We start from the raw sequence: 20,477 nt of genomic DNA on the forward strand, positions 1-20,477 counted from the left end.
TTTAAAACTCTGATCTTAGTAGGGCTTTCTCCTCTATAGTTCTAAGAACATCAACACACAATTTATTTGTATAGCTAAACATTAGCTGAATATGCACTGTTTTAAAACAGAAAAAGGAGGTAGAGGAGCAGTATACAACAGTTGCAAAATCATTCTTAATTACTGAAGCTTGATAAGCACGTGAACCACACAGAGCAGGGCGTTCACCCAGGATTCTGAACAAATCACCTGGAGCCAGAATTTTCAAGTGTACAAGACACTGCCAGACAAATAGGGCAAGCAACAGTTGCCAAAAATGAATAAGGTAATTTATAAAAAAGTAACAAATTTTTATTTAAAATTAAAACACATTCCTACAATTTGACCCAGAAATCTCACTTCATTTGTTCAAGAAAAATGAAATCATATGTCTATTAGATGACTTAGTCACAAGTGGCAGGGTTATTCATGGCCATGAACTGGAAGCAGCTCTGATCCCCTTCAGGGGTGAATGGACAAGCCATTGGTGCTTATTACACCTTGGAAAACTATACAGCAATGAAAAGGGATGAGCTATCAACATACACAACAACCTGGACAAGTGTCAGACATCAGGCTAAGCAGAAGAAGCCAGGCACGAAATTCTTTTGACTATACATGGCACGATTCTATACTGATTTTAGGTAAGAGAAATCAGATTGGCTACTTGTTGGGGGTGGGGAGGCAACAGGCTAGGAAAGGCAGGAGGGAACATTCTAGGGAACGTAAAGTTTCCATATCCTGATAGGGATGTGGGTCATGAAGGCACATCCATTTGTCTATAATGTATAGCCAATATTTGTGCATTTTGCTAAAAGACTGCTCACTGAGGGTCTATGGGTAGAGCTGGGAATGCTACGAGGAAGGTGAATGCTGACAATGACTGGCAGAAGGGCGTGCACCCAACACTAGTGATCTGACATGCTTCCAGTGGGCCTCAACTCCCAGGGCTGCAGGGAATGCTGTTGGGGGTGGGTAGGGTGGGTGTGGGTCTGCAAGACGGTACACAGACCTGAGTGGCCTAGGTCTTCCAGAGGCCCACCAAGCCACTGGTTCTCTTCAGTGTGCCTGACACCTCCACAGAGGTGGGGTCTTCGTTCTGACCCCAGAGTACCAGTGAGGGGATACTGTGTGATGACTGAGCTTATGTCACGAGAGGCAACATAGTTTCTGCTGGTTTGTTCTCTTGGAACAGACACCTCTGGCCCTGGTCTCTGAATAAGAACCCTGTGGGGAGGGTCTTGCAGATGGGTCTCATCAGGGGAGAGATGCTCCACTCGGAGTGCCCTAGCTGCAGGTCCAGAATGGGGCTCCTTCTCTAGGGGGTCTCCTTGAGTGCATGCCACTTTCAGTGGTTCAGGGGCTGGGAGGAAGGATGAGTCAATCTCCTTATAGCTCCTTCCTCTAAGTTGATCCAGCGCCCCCAACACAGACCACATGTGCAGGGGAGAATGGGCTTTGTCCTCAGCTCACAGAGCCCAGCCCTGCAGAATCTATGTGGAGTTGTCTGTTGCTGCCAAAGCGATTCGTGGACTGGGAAATGATTGTGATCAGAAACAGACTTAAATGTACTTAAAATGCCTCCCAGGTGGTCTCTGCAGCAGGGCATGGTTGCCTTAATGCTCCTCCTGGTCACAAACACTTTTAAATGTAAAAACATATGCTCTAAGGTGAGGAAAGAAGAGGTGGACGCAGGGCCAGCCTCAAGGGGGTGTAGCCTGGGCAGTCTCAAAGTTTCCACGCTTGGTTTAATGTTCTGCTGTCACTGTTTTGAATTCTAGATGAAGGGGCGCACATCTTCATTTTACACTGGGCCCCACAAATGATGTAGCCAATCTTGGTGGGTAAGTGAGGAGAGTTTGGGACAAGCCACTGGTGTCCAGTTACATGGGGCTCTGCAGCTTTTGCAGAGTGCTGGCCTCCTCTGGGCCTCAGTTTCTCCAAATGAACCAGAAGAGGTCATGCTGGGGAGAGGGGCAACCAGTGTAGGTGCAGACAGGTACATACTGTATAAACCTCTCACTTCAGATTCAAAACCACTATGTGCAGATCTCTTCACTACCCCATTTAAGAATTTCACTACCTCAGCTAAGAACGCTGAGGTTGAGAGGTGAGGAGTGTTGCAAGGTCAAACAGCTGGATGTTCTACATCTCGGGGTTCAGTAGAATGGCTAACAAAGTGGTGGCAGGAGTCAGGATAGGGGCAGATGCTGAGACTTCTGGGAGGCCCAGGGCCTTGCTGGTTGACTGCCCCTCACTGCTGGTACCTTTCTGCCTGGAAGGGTTATCCAGCTGTTGGCTCAGACCTGCCTCTGGTACTTCGAGCAGATCTACAGCAGGACTTATAAAGCCTTTCGCACCCATGCCTTCCACCTCTGAAGGCCACATGGTAACAGAATCTTCCCCCCATACCTAGTCTAACATTTCTGCCTGGACAGGCTTGGCTAGTGCCATCCTCCATCAGCATCTGTGGTTCTGATTCCTCAGGTCGCCCCTGCGCCCTGGTACCATGCAGAAGGGCGAGGAGCTGGCCAGAGGACATATGGGTCCTATACTGCTCATGGTATACCTGCCAAAGAGACCCCAGACACCTTCAAGGGTAGTATGTATGCCCGCACACGTGTGTGTTATATTGTTTGTGCACAGCGATGTTGAAGAAATGGAAACAGACAGAGGCCCACTGGCCCAAGACTTCATTTGCTCCTAGTACAACAGGGAAATTAGTTCTGTGTCATTTCCTTGCCCTAATACAACAGGGAAATGACGCAGAACTAATGTTCAGTGGGGTAAAGTGCTATTCTGCTCCTACCAAGGCCCCCTCTGGCATCTCCTTTACAAGCAAACATCCAATGATGTCTGCCAGCTGGGCATCGATGACTTCAGTCACCCAGCCATGGTTTCACTTTTATCTTTGTGTAGTCTGGCAAGGCAGGTTCTAATGTTCCATACTTGGTTGGGATGTTTAATTTATTCATATTTTATGCAGATGGAACCAGGCCCTAGTCCTCTCCTCCCTCTTGTTTACTTAGCCCTTCACAAGGGCATACAGACGCATGCATGTACACATAGACACACAATCTCATGCCCACCCAAGACTCTCTGAACACTTCCTTTGTAGTGTGCAGGATGCCAAGCCTTGTCCATGGAGGCCACCATAGACACACAAAGGCTTCACTCCTGCTTCTGATGATTTCACCATGTTTTTTTCTGGCTCCTGTTGCACAGGAGGAGTGTGGGGAAATCCTGCATGCTCTGCCCTAGCTACATGCAGTCCTTCAGTGCCTGCACAGCCCATGCCCGAGCCTGGAAATCACCTTCCCGAAGCCCCCAGACACAGACTGCTCTTCACGCCTGTCCACAACCTTGGTTCTCTGTGCCCTGGAGGGTCACTTCCTGCTGGCATCATGACTGCAGCAGCCCTGGCCCTGATCACCCCACCAACTTCTCCATGTACTGTGGGCTGTAACCCAGCTTTTCAGTGGGCTCTGACCCCAGCCAGCGGTGGAGGCTCCTTCCCTGGCTGCCCAACCTCAGCCTGAGGGTGCTCACAGAGCTCTCAGATGCTTCATTGTTGTTCTTCCATCACAGTTAATAATGCTTACGTGAACTTCTCCAGTTTCAATTGCTGTGTGGGTGCTTTCTCCTGATGGGACACAGAATGAGACACACACATCTCTCTCTCTTGCATACACACACATCTCCTCACATTGTTGCACCACCTACACCCCCATTCTCTTACTCACTTAGTGCAGACACACTGATTCCAGCCAGGCCCTGACTATGGGCTCATCTTTTTCAGCTCTCCATTGTCCTGGCCAGCCCTGGCCATTGGAGGCCACACACAGCTCACCTGAAGTTCTTTCGACCTCCTCGCCACCTTCTATGGTGGCTGCACTAGTATCTGACCATGCAGGCACCTCCAGGTGCCAAATGCCCTTGGTCTCTCATTCCACCTCTGGGCCTGCCCTCCAGGGCTCTCTGAGCATCAATGAGTCACACTTACCATAGTCACCTTGCCATGGAAACCCATGGAGCCCCAAACAACTAAAAATGTCCTAGGACTGCAACATGAAAGCCAAATTTGGGGGGGGTCTCAAGAAAGTAAAAAAGTTGTGAAACGGTATAATCCAAGAAGTATGTGTGGTCAGCAGCAGCAACATGCCCTTCCTGCAGATCCACTTACCACACAGCCCATCTCCCACTTTGCCAAGTGCCAGATGGTGCAGGTGACAGTTTTATTATTGCCCAGCAGAGTCTCCTTAACAGATGATTTCCTAATGCCATCATCTTCTCTGGGAAAGGAAACACCCACACGGGCTCCTCCCTGGGCTGGCCCCACACCCTGTAGGCCAGCTGTCCCTGTAGAGGGTCCACCCAGCCCCAACCCAGGGCCCAGACACCAGCACTTGGCACCATCAGCCTCTCAAGATGTGGCCCCATCTTGCATATCCTGTTCACATTTTCTCTTTATTCTAGTTGAATATTTGATACATGGAAGAAATACAGTTCACAGAACATTTACACTGAAAGAAGATGCTGCAGCAAACGTCATGAACCCATGGCCGGCCTAAGTGGAGATTAAGCAAATCTGCTGCCCGCCACATCCCGACCATCCCACTCACAGCAAACATGAACCTAGAGTCTTGTTTATCTCTTTTTTTCCTTAAAAAAAAAAACAAAACCAAAAACTTGTACCTACTCTAAACTTATTGGGGTCATCTCTCTGTAAGTTATATAAATGTCTAATCACTATGCTATATACCTGAAACTAATATTATTGTATGTCAACTATAATTGAAAAATTAAAAAAATAAAAAAAAATAATTTTACTTCATTCTTCGAAGGCACTTTAGCTCGACAGAGAATTCTGTAGGGCAGTTATTTTCTCAGTCCTTTAAAGGCATGATCCTGCTGAGTTTTTGCTTCTGTTGCTAAGAACTCCGTGCTCATTCTAATCACCACCATTCATCTCCAGAAGTCTTTTCATCTTGTAAAACTGAAATTCTGTACCCATTAAACAATAACTACCCATTCCCCACCTCCCCCCAGCCCCTGACAACCACCATTTGGTTCTCTGTCTCTGAATCTGACTAAGTGCCTCATGTAAGTGGAATCATTCGGTATTTGTCTTTTTGTCATTGGCTTAATTTCACTTACTATAATGTCCTCAAGGTTCATTCATGTTGTAGCATGTTTCATAATTTCCTTCCTTTTTAAGGCTGATTAATATTCTATTGTATGGATATATCAACATTTTGTTTATCCACTCATCCATCGATGAACACTCGGGTTGCTTCTACCTTTTGGCTATTGTAAATAATGTGGCTATGAATGTCAGAGTACAAATATCTTTTTGAAATCCTGATTTCAATTCTTCGAATATATACCCGGAAATGGAATTTCTAGATCATATGGTAATTCTATTTTTAATTTTTTGAGGAACATTCATACTGTTTTCCATAGTAGCTACAACTTTTAAATGCCTACTATGTGACAGTGCAGAGAGTTCCAATTCCTCCACATCCTAACATTTATAATCTGTTTTTGATAATAGCCATCCTGATGTGTGAAGTAATATCTCAGTGTGGTTTTAATTTGCATTTCTCTAGTGATTAGTGATGTTGAGCATCTTTTCATGTGCTTATTGGCTATTTTACCTTCTTTGGAGATATATCTATTGAAGTCAGTGGCCCATTTTTGAGTTTTTGTTGTTGTTGAGTTGTAGTTCTTTATATATTTTGAATACTAACCCTTTTTCAGATATGATTTAAAATATTTTCTCCCATTCCACAGGTTGCCTTTTTCACTTTGTTCATTGTATCCTTTGATGCACAGAAGTTCTAAATTTTGATATAGTAGAATTTACCTACTTTTCTTTTTATTGCCTGTGCTTTTGGTGTCATATAGGGGGATCTCAGTTTTAAAGATCTGCTCTCAGCTCTATCTTTTAGCCAGAACCAGGACCGAATAGAACCAGTAAGTTCTTCGCCCTATCTGGCATCCCACCAGTGCTGCTCTGGCTGCCTGCCACAGGCCAGGTAAATACCTGGCATTGCTGGTTTCTGCTGTGGTTCCTGCCTTGGCTGCTGGTCACTCACAGGACCACAAGGCCCAGCTACAAAGGAGACCTGAATGGCTGAGGGCACGCACAGCCCAGCTCATATGGGCCAACCCTGAGTGCCAGGGTCCCAGGGGTCCTCCATTCCCAACAGGCACCGGCATTATAGCTGCTGCTGCATGCTCCCACCCAGTACCAACTGCCCAGCAGGCACAGTGGGCACAGTGCCTGGGGCTCACACAAATGTTTTAGTTTTATTTTTAAATCAGAAAGAAATATAATATGTAATAATAAAGTGGTATTGATTATATCTGTCTTTATACCAATACAGTCATAAAATACAATTTTGCTTTTTTATGGGAAAGGGGGCCGGCTAATAGAGGTCACAAGGCTGGAACCCGCAGTGGTAATGATGTGGCCCTGGCTCCAGAGAGTCACTTGGTTCCCACAGAAAAGGCAGAGCCCAGATCCAGGCCAGTCGAATTTAACACAGAGTACTTCTCTCTGCCTGTGTGGCCTGCTTCCTTCCCACATGTGCCAAGGAGCTCCCAGGAGCTCCTCGCAACTACTCACTTCTACCCTGCTAGGAGTCTCACTCTCCAGTTCGTTCCTGCCTTCCTTGTACCCAAGGGGTTCAGTGGCCTCCTTGCCTCCCACCTGCTCTGGGCAGCCACAACACACACTTGTTCCCAGGTGTCTTTCTAACCCCTTCACTATGCCTCCTGTGCTGGCCTGATGCCAACAGCTATGGCTTGCAGCTCCCACTGTCAATACCTGGTTCTGGGCCTTGAATTCACTGTCTAGCCTTACCCATGGCTCCCAGGTACATGGTCCTCCCCATCTTTTCTCTTGAATGAGCCCTTGTCCAGCTCGGCACTTTTCACCATGCCCCTGACCACACTGGCCTTTGCTCCAACTCTCAGGGCATGTACTTAATGCTAACAGAAGCAGAAGCTGATGCACTCCTCATGTACCAGGCCTTGCTCTCAGCACAGTGCCTGTTCTACCTTATTGCACCATTACAACCTCCCAGGGGCTACTCCCATTAGCATAATTTCTGGTGATGACGCTGGGCCCCATAGCAGGAGTTGGGAGCCACAGGGCAGGCCTCTACTCAGGTTTAAGCAGTGGTTGGAAGTACTGCTTCCTTGGCAGCCCTGCCAATGAGCACAGAGGAGGGCCCCACAGGCTGGCGCTGTTGTGGCACTGAGTAGGTGGGGCTGATGGGACACTTAGCACCTCTCTGTGTGTGGCTACACCACCACCACCATCATCACCACCACTTACATCATCATTACTACAGTAACCTGTATGCTGGGCCCATCCAGCTAGCAAGGGCAAGCTGGATGGGCCCAGCATACAGGAAGGAGCAAGCAACCATCCTAGCACACTCTGGGTGCCCAGGCTTCCCAGAATAAGTTCCAGAGTTGGAAAGTCCACACTCCTGACGGTTCCATCGAGCACAGAGCCCAGGGCTCCTACCCACCTGTCTGGTCAGAGACTCCACACACAGCATAACTCTCAAGGCCCTTCTCACCATCATCCTACTAGCCCAAACTCCCATGGTGTGGTCCATGGTGGGGGAGGGCAGGGGACCTAATATGGGGTGCAGTGTCCACCTAGGAGGACAGGGCACTGACTGAGCAGGGTGGCTAGAGATCTGGAAGAGCAGCTGGTGGAGAAAGAGAGACCCAGGAGCCGGCCCTTACCTCAGAAACAACATGGTCCCTGCATGCACAGGGACTCTACCATACTTGTGAAAAGCTCTTCCTAGAACACCTTTGCCTGAACTTGTGATGTAGATCAGGGACATCACTTTCCCCATTCAATGCTGGGAAACAAGCTCAGAATTCAGCACATGGTGGAACCACAACGAGGACCTCGCTCTCCTGACATTCCCCCCTCGTTATCATGTAGCTCTCTGCGCAGAGTGGGGAAGGCACTCAGCTAAAGTTTGGGTTATTGAAGTTACAGCCCAGAAGCATGGGAGCCAACAGCTCAGACTCATCCTCTGCCCACAGGCCCTGGCCTTCTGCTCCCAGGAGCCTGGGACCCAGGCTGCAACCAGCATGCACCCGAGGCTACCACCTACACTTCAACCCCTACACAGACAGCTGCAGTGGCCTCACTGAGATGATGGACACTCTTGCCCAAATGTGATTTCCCAGCTGCCAAGTTAATTACCAGCATTGCTGGCAGTTCTTTCCGGCTTCTATGCAAAGGAAACTGCCAATTAGGTTACAATTAATCTCTTACCCAGGGCAAGGCCTGGCTGCAAAAAGAGTGGCCACTCAAATGGCCTGCTGATGACCACGTGCTCCAGGACTTTCATGCCCTATGGCTCCAGCAGACTTTGGGTATACCAGCCCTGGCCTGAGGGCAATAGGCCAGGACATCACCGGCTTTAACCTTGGTGCCTCCACCCAGGTAACTGTCCCCTAAACACCCAGCAGGGCATCATGACTCAGACTTAAACAAATCTGTCATCCTACTTTTTCAAGCTCCTAGAACACAGATGGTCCTGCTCATTTTTGCCGCCCCCTCCCCCAGCACTCTTCTTGCTCTTGAGTGAGACCTCTACAGAGCTTTCTTCATGAGAGATCCCATTCAAAGTGCTTCATATTCATCATCCTACTGAATACAACTGCCAGAGGTAGGGACAATTATGATTCCTGTCTTACAGAGGAGGAAACTGAGGCAGAGAGAGGCTAAGTGCCTTGCCTAAGGCCACACAGATAGTGACTAGGCCTTAAGTCCAGAGTCCCTTCCAGGACAATGTGCATGGCCACAGGGTTCCTCTGCTCAGTGACAACCATGCACATATGTGTAGAGAAGCCAAGGGCACTATAATATGGGACCCTGGGCCACTTACCCACATGCTTGCAGACCAGGCAGAAAATGCTACCATAAATAACCATCCACAGCCTCTTTTAACCTCTTCTAAAAACAGGTGCCACTAAAAGTCTCCTCACATAAATACGCTCTTTTAACATTTTAATGAAATAGGGTAAAGGCCCAGGAAGGGGTAATGGGCAGGAGTTTGCTCAGTCTGTGCCCGCCTGACAGGCACAGACACAGTAATGGTAGGGGGTACCTGCCAGGGATGCTAGGGGCCTGACACACCCATACTTACTGGGCACAGAAATGAGCAATGAAGGATCCTTCCCTCAGGCTATGTTGGGTCCTAGTACCATCAAACACAGGAGAAGGTGGATCTGGCAAAATTGACTTCTACACTTGGATGAAGACCCGTGATTGTACCTGGGGCAGGATCAGGGTAGCCCTGGGAGATCAGCATCCACATAGGGTCATCATGGGGTGACTGGGACAAAGGTGTCTTTATGAGTCCTCAGCAGCCTGTCAGTCAGAGCTGGGCCTTGCTGGGACCACTGCAGCTTGAGGAGGAGTTGGAGGCCATCCTGTGGTCTGAATGTACCTCCTTGACATGTCTGAAAGGAATGGGGGTGGGGCTGAGTTACTCCTCTCAAAGGGAGACCTATCTTCTAGGAGACTCAGGGACTCCTGCTGAGCCAGCTTGCCTTCCTGCACCCAGCACACACTCCCTACTTTGTGGGGTGGGAGGCAGGCTTGGGATGTCAGAGTGCTCCCTTTGGGAGCCTCCCCCTGCTTCTGTCCCTCCTCGTAGCCTGGGGTCTGCTGTCCTCTCCATTCCCAACTCCCACTGTGAGCATTGGTAGTGCAGCCAGGGTGGGTTGCAGACAGGACCCCCAGACAAGGCCACTACAGTCTCTGGAGCAGAAGCTGGGCCCTCCTTGGGGTCCCTAAAGAAGGCCTGAGGGTCTGCTCTGCTGGGAGGGTGGAGGGAAGAGAATTGAGGAAGCCTCCAAGAGAAGTAGGTACTGGCACAGCGTGGACCTGGGGCCAAACAAGACACTGAGTCCTAAAGGCCCCACTGCATGCCCAGCAGACCAGTGCTGGGGCACACAACACATGTGTTTGGATGCTGTCATCAAGCCCCCTGGGGGCACCAGACCTCAAAGATCTAACTCCAGGGCTGGAGTGGCTATATGAAGAAGAGGTCATGGCAACCAAGTCCTCAACTAATGCTTCCCTCAGATATGACAGCTCATGCCTCTCTCTGGGCCTCAGTTTCCTCATCTATAAAATGAGAAGGTTACACCTGATGCTGAGACTCTTTCAGATAAAATTCTGATTCCTCTTTGAGTGTATGTGATGTCTGTGCAGAAGCAGTCACAGGAATGAACTTCCTGACCGGGACCAAGAGGTAAGACGGTGGGCAAGACAGAAATTGGGGTGGACTTTGGCCTAGGTGGCCCATCGGGTGAGGGATATTGGGCTGGAACAGGATTAAAACCACACATGTCCTTCTAGGACACTAATGATAAGGCAAGGAAACATGAGCCTAGATCCAAAGGAGAGAATTCAGTGTGACAGGTGGAAGAAGAAAGATAATGGCAGAACCAGGCCCACACTCTTTCACTGCCTGGCTGCATGACCTGCTCTGCACTTGGCCTCCCTGGGTCTGTTCCCAGCTGTGAACTCCTCCCTGGAAGTGCTGTTGGGACAGCCCAGGCGCGGAGCACCTGCCAGCAAAAGCCAGTTCTCCTTTCTCCCTCCCTGGACTCTGGAATCAGATCTGCCCAGACCTGTAAAGGCTTCCTGGTTAAACTGTTCCTGCCCCTATGCTGGACTCTAGCAGTTGTGCAGCTTCTGGGTGCAAGGTGAGGGGCACTGCCTCAGTAAGTACCACTGTCAAAGGACTGGCAGAATGACATCACACAGTGGCAATTATAGTAATCAACTTACACTCCATCAGCCTGGTTATTTTTAGAGTCTAGATTGAGGTTTAGCAAGACAGGGTTCCCCTGCTGCTGAGCCCCACCTTGTCATGTGGGCTGGTGGGTCATTGGTTCCCAACACCCTTCCCTTCCCCTGTCCTTCACAGGGCAGTCCCTGGACATCAGCATCTCACACACAAGTTGTGACACCACTGCTTCTGGGACATTTAAGCTCAATGTGGCTTTAGGGTCCAGGTCTTTCGAGAATGTTCTCAGGGTTCCTGTGGGGTCACAGTTACTCAACCCCCATAGGAGGACATCATGAATATAATTATGTCCTCCCCAAAAGGGACCTGGGGTCAGACATTGACAGAAATGCCACTGAACGAAACTGCTTCTCAGAAATACTTGGAGATTTGATAAAGCAAAGTAAACCTAACAACAAAAAAACAACTCCCCCAATTAAAACTCTGGCAAAGGACCTGACAAAAGAAGATATAAATGGCCAAGAAGCACGCAAAAAAGATGTTCAACATTACTAATTATCAGGGATATGCAAATCAAAACCACAATGAGAATATCACTTTGTACCCAATAGAATGACTATAATTAAAAAAATAATAAGTGTTGGTGAGGATGTGGTGAAACTGCGCTCCTCACACACTGTTGGTGGGAATATAAAATGACTTAACTGCTATGGAAAAGAGATTAGCAGTTCCTCAAAAAATAAAACTTATAATTACCATATGACCCAGCAATTCTACTCCTACGTATATACCTGAGAGAACTGAAAATAAAGGCTTACACAGATGAATGTTCATAGCATCATTATTCACAATGGCCAAAAGGTAGACACAACCCAAATGTCCACCAACAGATGAATGGATAAATAAATGGGGTTATGCATGCAAAGGAACATTACTTACCCTTAAAAAGGAATGAAGTACTGATACATACTATAATGTGTATGCACCTTGAAAACATGAAGGTAAGCGAAGGCCCATTTGTGTGATATATATCCAAAATGGACATATCCATAGAGACGGAACACAAAGTGGTGGTTACCAGGGGCTGGAGGTAGGAGAATGGGCAACAAAGCTTATGGATACAGTTTCCTTTTGCGGGGATTAAAATGTTTTGGAACAACACAGAGGTGATATCTTTGCAACGCTGTACCAAATGGCACTGAGTTTTTCACTTTAAAATGATAAATTTTATGTTGTGTGAATCTTACCTTAAATAAAAAAGGGAACTGTAATTATCTGCCACCCTGTCCCCACCCCAAGCTACTAGGCCTGACAGAGGCCCCTGCTGTGCTGACCGGGAGAGGGTGACCCGGAAAAGCTGGTGTGCAGAGGTAGGAGTGTGTTGCAGGATTCTAGTCTGTGGAACGTGGGCAGCTTGCTGTGGGCCCCTCCAGGCCTGGCAGCTCAGAACTCTGTGCCCCTCCCCGGGCACGCCCAGGTGTGGAGTGGCTAACGAAGGTGCCATGAGCAGGAGACACATTGGTTGTGTTGAGTCAATGAGACTGTTGGGGTTTCTGTTACCAAGTGCTGTTCTGCTTTCCCTCACACATTCAGGCAGGTGGAAGGCTGAGAAAGCAAAGAAGATTCCAGTGGGTCCTCATTCAAGTCTTTTCAAGGTTCTGTGGAGTCATGTCTGTGGTTATGGTGGATGAATCTCCAGCAAAGACCAACTGAAGGTTGCCCACCAGACAATGCTCATCCTCTCCTGGTGGGGCTAAGTATAGTTAACTCCGCTTCCATAGGCAGGCACTGTGCTCATTCCATGACTAAGTGGAGGCTGGCACAGAACTCTGCTCCCGACTCCACCCTTTCTCCTCTCCAGAAAGGAGAGAAAGGGAAGCAGCAGACTCCCCCAGCCAGTGCTGGAAGGGTAGGATGGGGGAACAGGCAAAGAGAAAGCTGGTGCCCAGGACTAGACCCTGGCTTCTGTGTCTTTCACTCTTTCTGTTTTTGCCTGTTTCACTAGCCAGAAAAGTTTGAGGAAGAAACTCAGTGAACTGTCTTCCTCTGCTCAGATGCCCACCATCATTCTGTGCACCTCTAGCTCAGCCCCCACATTCACCACCCACCTCAGGTCCTGGCGCACAGAGTACATATATTTCCAAAATTTTCCAGCCATTAGGTTAAATTTTAGGAAATTACATTTCTTCTTTTCTCTTTCTGGAAGAGTGGGCATCATTTAAAAAATTTTCTGGTAATCACGTAGGTACACAGCGGGTGGGAAATGAACTAGAACCAGTTTTGATGACCATTGTCTTGCCAGGGGCTTTCTAATTATTTTAGCAGAAGAGCCCTTCCTCCAATCAGAGGCCAGGTCAGGGCTGGTGCTCCGGGCAGGGCTCAGAGCTTTGCCCCACAGCCTCCTCCTCTTGGGCCATACCATACCTCAGGCACTTCTCTGGAGCCCTGGGTCTGTCAGAACCCAGACATCTGCACCCCATGTCACAGAGGAGCGAAGGTGAAAGACTGCGATGAGGTGTAGCTGCCGGCACCGAATCTGGGAGGGGGAACTGAGGCCCCCAGGACTGGGCCTGCAGGGGCACAAGTGCCTATCCTGAACAGGTCCTAAGAGCCCCAGCCCTGGCCCCGGCAGACATCACTGATGTAATGGAGAGCCTGTATCAGCCAACCTACCAGGTGGGTACACACCTGTCCAGGTGCACAGGTGACCTTTCTGTGATAGTGCTCTGTCTGCTATACTTTGTGGAGCCACCCACAAGGCAAAAGCAAACAGAAGTGTTTGCTTGAGGCTGGCCACTTGCTCTTCTTGAAGGCCCAGGTGGTACCTGGACTGCCTCTCTTGAGGTCTCACTGGTGTCGTCTACCCCACAGTCACACTTTCCAGGGGCATCAGCTCCAGTGAGGAAGGAGCTAAGGGAACAGTGACACCTTGCTACTGCCTCTCATCTTACTCTCGCTTTGCCTAGGGTTCTTAGGGTAGACAGCTCAGGGGTCCACTGGTTTCACAGCTTCCAGCCTTGCAGGCAGAGGGGGGCATCCCAGAGGCTCCAACAATTACACAGTTGTGAGGCCAGAGCTCTAGGAAGCCCAGGACTCATTTGGCTCCAGAGCTCAGGGAAGGTGGGTGGTAGAAGGACCAGCTGAGGAGGGAGGACAGGAGAAGGGCCCAGTTTACAGGGACTCTCAAGTGTCCTGGACTCTCAGCTCGAAGAGGGTCTGTCCTCTAAGGTCTTCCAAGGTAAGGTAGAACCCTGACTTGGGAGTCACAGCCTCCCCTAAATCCCCCAGTACCGGCCCTGGGCTGCCACTCTCTGCCATGTCGGGGTGGGGAAGGGAAAGCCAGGTGGGCTCTGGGAGGCCTGAGCCTTCTTACCCCCTGAACTTCCCCAGGAGTGCCCTTCCTAGGACCCCAGAGGAACACCCTGGGCCTGAACTTTTTGAGTCTTACTGAACCCTCCAGCCTTCCAGGGGCCAAAGCACCCCTACCCCACTAAGCTCAGAAGAGGCCCTGGAAGACCCAAGGAAGGCAAATTAGAGGGAAGAAAGGAGTAGGAGGGAGATGGCAGGGAGACAGATGAACTTTCACTGTCATCAAACCACTGGACCCATGGCCTGAAGAGACACTTCCCTGCCTGGCTGCCCACCTGCCCCTGCCACTCTCTCCCTTACCTTCTTAGCCTGCCTCCTGACTCATCTCCATCTGAAGTTCTCTCTGTCTCTCTGTCTCTGTCTCTCTGTCTCTGTCTCTCTGTCTCTCTCTCTTTCTCTCTCTCTCTCTCTCTCACACACACACACACACTTGAGATAAGTGACAGCTTTCTTTATTGCCCATGTCTCTCCCTCAGAGCAGGTAACAGTTCTGAGGTTAAAGGGCCTTTTTGTTATCTCCCACTGTGCATCCTCAGCCCTGGGAAAGGCCCTAGGCAGCAGGTGGTCCCTTGGGAGTGTGGGTATGGGTCGATTACTATTATTGTGATTGTTACTATTAAGTCATTCACTCAGAAAACAACTGGAAAGAATGATGAGGAGGAGGAGGAGAGGACCAGGCCTGAGCTGAGGGGCTGCCAAGGTCAGAAGCCTGAGTAAGACCCCCACACCAGGAAGTGTCCTCTCCCATTCTAAGAGGAAGGGGGAAGGGGCTCCACAGTAGAAATGTAGCTACTTCCACAGAATGAAAGGAAGCACTACTTTGCTAAAGAGTACTTCTCCAACACTGCCTTTTTTTTTATGGGGCCCTGGGGTGGAGGACCCTGTCCTGGACAAGGGTACACAGTTGAACTCATGCCCCCTGAAGCCCATTCCCCCTGCCCCCCTGTCAGGTGCTGGTTCCCCAGGCAGAGGGTAGGTATAGGGGACACACTCCTGGCCTGCAACACCAGCACAGAGACCTCCTCCTGCCACACACATATGCCTTCCCCTAGAGCCGCCTATGACATGGCCATGCCTGGTGGCAGTCCCCAGGCCCACAGGACTCCCAGGCACTAGCTAAAGCAGTGGTCCCACCTGAGAAACCAGCAAAGAGCCAGAGGAGCTTCTGGTTCAGGCCACTCAGTACAGAGCCATACTTCACTCCCCTACTTGGGACAGGCTGTCCCCAGGTCCCCTGGAGCCCCAAGCAGGTGAGCCACTGGTGGGGGAGTGGGCTCAGGGCCACTTTCCCCTCCCAGGACCCCCTCCTCAGCCCCACCCTTGTTCCCGCCACCTGTGGCCTAGAGAACCTGCTTGCTGAAAGCCAGAGGACCAGGGGTGGGGGGTCACTAAGTCCTCTCCCTGGGTTCAAGTTCACAGGCTATGGGACCCTCAGTTTTCTCACCTGTGGAATGAGAAAACAATGCAGGTCCCTCCGGGTTTTGGCAAGACACAGTGAGCTAGCAGACAGGCAATGCTCAGCACAGACTAGCAGACTGTGAGCCCCCTGCGGGGTAGCTGCTGCTGGCATCAGCCTTATCCAGTTAAGGCAAGGGATGGAGGAGTACTCTCTCAGGTTGTAGAGGAGGGAAAATTCCTCAGGGGAGCTGGCAGCTTCCAGGCCCTCCCTTCCCCTTGATACCCCAGGCTCTGTTTTAACAGATATCATAATTTTTAATAAGCTTTCTCCTCCCCTGCCTAAAAGGCCATTAGATCCCCATTAGGTGAATGCATCCCATTTTCTTCACACCACCAAAGAAACAGTGATTTAGTTAGTGGTCCCTAAAGCAATTCTGCAGAATAAAGGCAATTTAGCAATGGGCTCAATAAACTTCCCGGTTTATTCTCTGCTCTTAGGTCTCATCTTAGGACCCCATCAGCTGGCCCAACCCCTTGTCCCTGGATAGACTGAGTGCTGCTGGGGCCTAGGAGTGGGCTCCCAAAGGCCAGAGGGGCTTATCAAGGTAGAGGAGGAAGAGTGCAGGGCCTGGAGAGACTGGTGAATCAGGACCCATCTTCCACTAGTCTCTGGCCAAAGAGAGAGGAGGGACCAGAAGAGAAAGTAAGACTTAGCAGAGCAGCCTTCCTGGCCAAGCGGCTGCTCTGGCACCCGCTGGTCCAGACAGGAGCACCTACCCAGGTCCCACTGCAGAAGGGTGGGCCCGGAAACCTAGAGAGGGCCTGACAAGTCATGGAAAGTTTTCCCTTCTTCAGTGCCTGAAACTGAAAGGCAGAGGGGTGTCTCCAGGCAGAGGGCAAAATGGGACCCGAAAAGCCAGGCCAGGAAGTTGAGAGATGTGAATCTTGCTGAGGAGCTGCAGGAGGTCAGGGAGATGGTGCTGGGTGAGGGGTCAGCCTGGGACATGCAGGGGGGAATCCCAGAAGCTGAGATTCTGATTCCTCATCTCTGTAACAGGGATGGTTATTATACCTGAGCTGAGCAGCAAGAGGCCAGAAACTCTTCTAAGAACAACTTTTAGATGGAGGTTCCCTAGCTCTGGTTCCAGGATACCTGGGGCTGATGGGTATGGAGGAGTGAAGGGCAGGTGCCTCTGTGTGCATATGCACACAGTGTGTGTGAGTGGCAAGTAGAAGCTGGGTTCCTTGAGTGCAAGTAGAATGTGAGGGGGCCAGGTCATGCTGTGAAAGTGTGTGTGTCCACAGGTACCATGACCATGTATTCTTGAAAAAGGGTAGGAGTGTGAGCATGTATGGGTGACCATGGATGCAAAGATGTGAGGGTGTATGTGTGTGTATGTTTGTGTGAGCATGGATAGTAGGGTGTGAGTGAGGAGTCCTGTCCTGCTCTGGGAGTTTGTGCCTGAGTTTGTACCTTTTACTGAAGGTGTGTGTGGCTACACACAATGAGAGTGTGCACACGTGGCAGGGAGGCAGGCTGGGGAGGTGTCTGTTCTATGGCCTTGCTCTGGGCCTCCCTGAATCCTCCAGCCCACCACCGTCAGCCCTGAGGCAGCACTGCCTCTGTCCACTCCTGTCAGTCCCCTAGCACAGAAGGGAGTTTCCTGTCTTGAGGAGGTGTCTGACCCAGCAGGGAATGGCCTTCATTCTATAGAGACCCAGCCCCCCACCCCTTCTTCGGGCCACAGGCCAGGCCACTGGAGAGCCTCATCCACAAGAGGGCGACCGGGAGGCCGAGCTGCTCCCAGCCTGGGTGGGTCCCTGTGCAGCAGCAAGCACACACTAGTGGCAGTCTGGAACAGCTCACAGAGACCCAGGCTAGGTATCTCCAGGATTGCTGCTCCTGCTGAAGCGAACCCGCAGGCCTCTCTGAAGGCCCCATATGTCTCCTCTTGGGTGCTGCAGGGCCACCTCTCCACTCTCAGGGCCACCAATTGTAGTTTCTTGGTCATTCTAAGGGAAGGGTGGGCGGTATGTGGGGCTCACTTTCTGTAGATTGGGGAGCCTGTCTTCTGCTAACCAACTCCATGGGAAGGGGTGTAGAAAAGCCACCTATTCCTGCCAAGTGCCACAGGCCTATTCTTGCAGCGCAGCCCCCTGCAGCCTCACTGGTCACACCAGCTAAGCACAAAGCTGTGGAAGGGCACAGAGAAAACTTCTGCAGGCTTTGGAGGCTGCCTGCCTACACTGCTTCTGGCTCACACCTGACCACAAGTCCACAATTACAAAGTTGCAACCCAAGAGTTACAAGAGATCTTCACAACACCCTGTTTGTATTTACATATGCCCTGCCTGTGTTTACAGCCTCCTGCTCGTCTTTCTCCTGCAGCACTGTGACCCCAGGGTCCCAATACTAGAAGCAGACTCCCTTCCCACATTCTTCCCCAGAGTGAAGAAAGGGCTTCTCTCCTGCCCTCCCTATGACGGACTGAAGACCACTGTGGCTTCAGTATCTGCTCCTTGAGACTGGGATCCAGTCAAACAAATGAAGCCTTGGACAGGCCTATGAACCGAATCTGTGCAGGACCTGTGCTACCTCCTCTTCTGTTACCAAAGATCACAGGGAGAGAAAGCCCTTTGTAAGCAGTGGGGGAGGGTGATCAGAGCTCCTTCCTTTTCAGAAGTACTGCAGGAGGGGATCAGTCAGGGACAGTTTGAGGAAAACTAAAACATGAGGCCAAGGGGGTCTAAGATTCTACAGCCTTGCCGTTCATCTTGTCAGGGTATGGGGGTGAAGGCAGTGACCAGCCTTTGGAAGGGCATACCTAATGCTTCCAGCACCGACACTGGTGGCACACTGCCCTACAGCCCACTCCGAGATAATCAAAACCCTTGGTAAAGGCCCAGAACCTCAAGTGGTCCCAAAGGCTGCATCTTCAGGTGTCTCTGCCTGGCAGCGGCGCGCGACTCTAAAGCGGCCTGGTAGGGCTCGACCATGGCGGGCCCTCCGCTGGCTGCGCTAGGCTAGTCTGAGCGGGCCATCGAGGGCAGCCTTCCCAGAAACCACAGGCTTTTAGATTTTTTGAAAAGGCCTGGATGGCAAAAAAAAGCACGAAGTAAAAGCAACCTTTCGTAAAAGCAGATCCTCTTCGAATCCCTCGGCAGGTAAAAGAATCAGAGCGGGAGGAGGAATGCATCGACGTGGAGCGCGGAAAGAAAACCAGGACGCAGCAATCTTCGGCAGAAACAGAACTCCCTGCGCAGGTCGCTGGCTTTCTAGGGCTACCTCACCTGTCCTCCACTACCTGCGACGAAACGGTGACAAGATCTGTCTGCCTAACTCCAAGATCGGACCCTGGGTACGGACTCCGGCAGCCCAGCCCGGCCCGCGTCCATCTCCAGCCCGAGACCCGCCCAGCCTGGGTCCTGCGGCGCCCTGCCCGCCGCACCATCTCGCTCTCCGCCGGGCCCCTGAGGCCCGCAAATGCGCTGCCTGCTGCCGGCCGCAAACAGAAAGGCGTTTTCGAATGCGTCCACTCCGCTGCTCCGCGCACAATGCACAACTTGGCCCCGGCCGCTGCAGGCACCCGCCACCGGCAGGACTCACCTTCGCCGAACAGCGGCAGCAGCAGGAGCCATCGCAGCCCCGCGGTGCTGGCCGTCGCCTTCGCCATCGCCCGTGCGCGCCGGGGCCGAGGCAAGAGGGATAGTGGCTCGGTCAGGGAATGTAGGCGGCGGGGTGTGGCGCTCAGCCGGGCCGCCCCATCCCGTCCAGGACGCGGCGGACACGGAGGACACTGCGGACACGGAGCGTCGGAGCGCGACTCCGGGGCGCTCTACACTGCTTGGGCCGGGCTCTGGTCGCGGGACTGAGGCGAGGTGGGCGCGGGCTGCGCGGGAGGATCTGGCAGGGGCGGGGCGGGGCAGTGAGGAGAACGGGACGGGCGGGGCCAGGATGCGGGCGGAGTGCGGTAGAGGCGGGGCTGGGGTACCGGCCGGGCGGCGCCTGGTGCACATCCAGTGAGGCGCTCACTGGTAGCCGACTAGTGCTGGACGCGGAGTGCGGGTGTTGGCCAGGCGGGGCAAGAGTAGGAGCGCCCCTCCGCGTGCACAGCCACTCTTTCTCAGCCTGTGCGTCCGTTCGCGGTCCCAGCGCTTCGCCCTTACCCACCTCTCATTGAAAGCACGCGGAGATGTGGGGTCTGGGCGGCCTGGCTGGGATGAGCCCAAGCGGACGTAGGGACTAGGCGGGCGCCCCGCCTCCAGGCTCTTGGCGCTGAGCGCATCCTCCGCCATTTCTCAGAGCGGGAGACGCAGTGGGAGCGCGGCCTCTTGGAACACGAGGCAGGAGAAGGGGAAGGGCTGCGGTAAGGGTGGGGGAACCGGAGCACTTTCTGCGTTTTCTGAGCACTCCTGGGGCGAGTCTGGCACTTGGCTTACAACGTTCGAGGTCGCGTTTGGGGAGAGGTTGGGGTCACCTAGGGCCAGTTTGTACACCTTTCAGAGAGACCTGGCACTTGTTGCCTAGTGGGGTGCTTGGCGGATAAGCCCCCCCAAACAAAATCCCACAAAAAAATAAGAGGTCTTTGGATGTGGGACTAAGTAGGAGAGTAAGTAGCAGGGAGGGAATAGAGCCCCCCAAATTTTTCGCCCAAAGAAAGGATGCCCAAGAATACACAATCCTAAAAGGGAAACTTGGGTCCCCTAACATGAGGGTCCTGGAGTAAGATTGCAGGTGAGTTCTAGGCCTCTGTGGGGGAAAATCCACTGATCTCCCAGCCCCTAGCTGCATTTTTAAGTCTGGACTCTACCTGGGCCAGAGGAATGGAAGCCTTGGGGTGTGAGGATTCAGAGTACTGAGGCCTGGGGGAACCCTACTTTAGGGTC

General features: G+C 51.5%; 1 protein-coding gene across 3 annotated transcripts in view; it reads right to left on the bottom strand.

The window, feature by feature from the left end:
* Positions 1–19,506, bottom strand: part of RET (ret proto-oncogene) — a 52,348-nt gene extending 32,842 nt beyond the window's left edge. For 2 of the 3 annotated variants that reach the window (XM_011385321.2, XM_023526048.1), the window contains exon 1: positions 19,198–19,506. In XM_011385321.2, the coding sequence (XP_011383623.1) occupies positions 19,198–19,264 (67 nt within the window). In that variant the 5' untranslated portion in view covers positions 19,265–19,506. Of the gene's footprint in view, positions 1–18,717; positions 18,916–19,197 lie in introns of those variants that run through there. The other variant, XM_023526050.1, reaches the window with a different exon arrangement.
* Between the last annotated feature and the right edge of the window lie 971 nt (positions 19,507–20,477).

The sequence above is a fragment of the Pteropus vampyrus genome, unplaced genomic scaffold (genome assembly GCF_000151845.1).
Source record: "Pteropus vampyrus isolate Shadow unplaced genomic scaffold, Pvam_2.0 Scaffold681, whole genome shotgun sequence".
Lineage (NCBI taxonomy): Eukaryota > Metazoa > Chordata > Mammalia > Chiroptera > Pteropodidae > Pteropus > Pteropus vampyrus.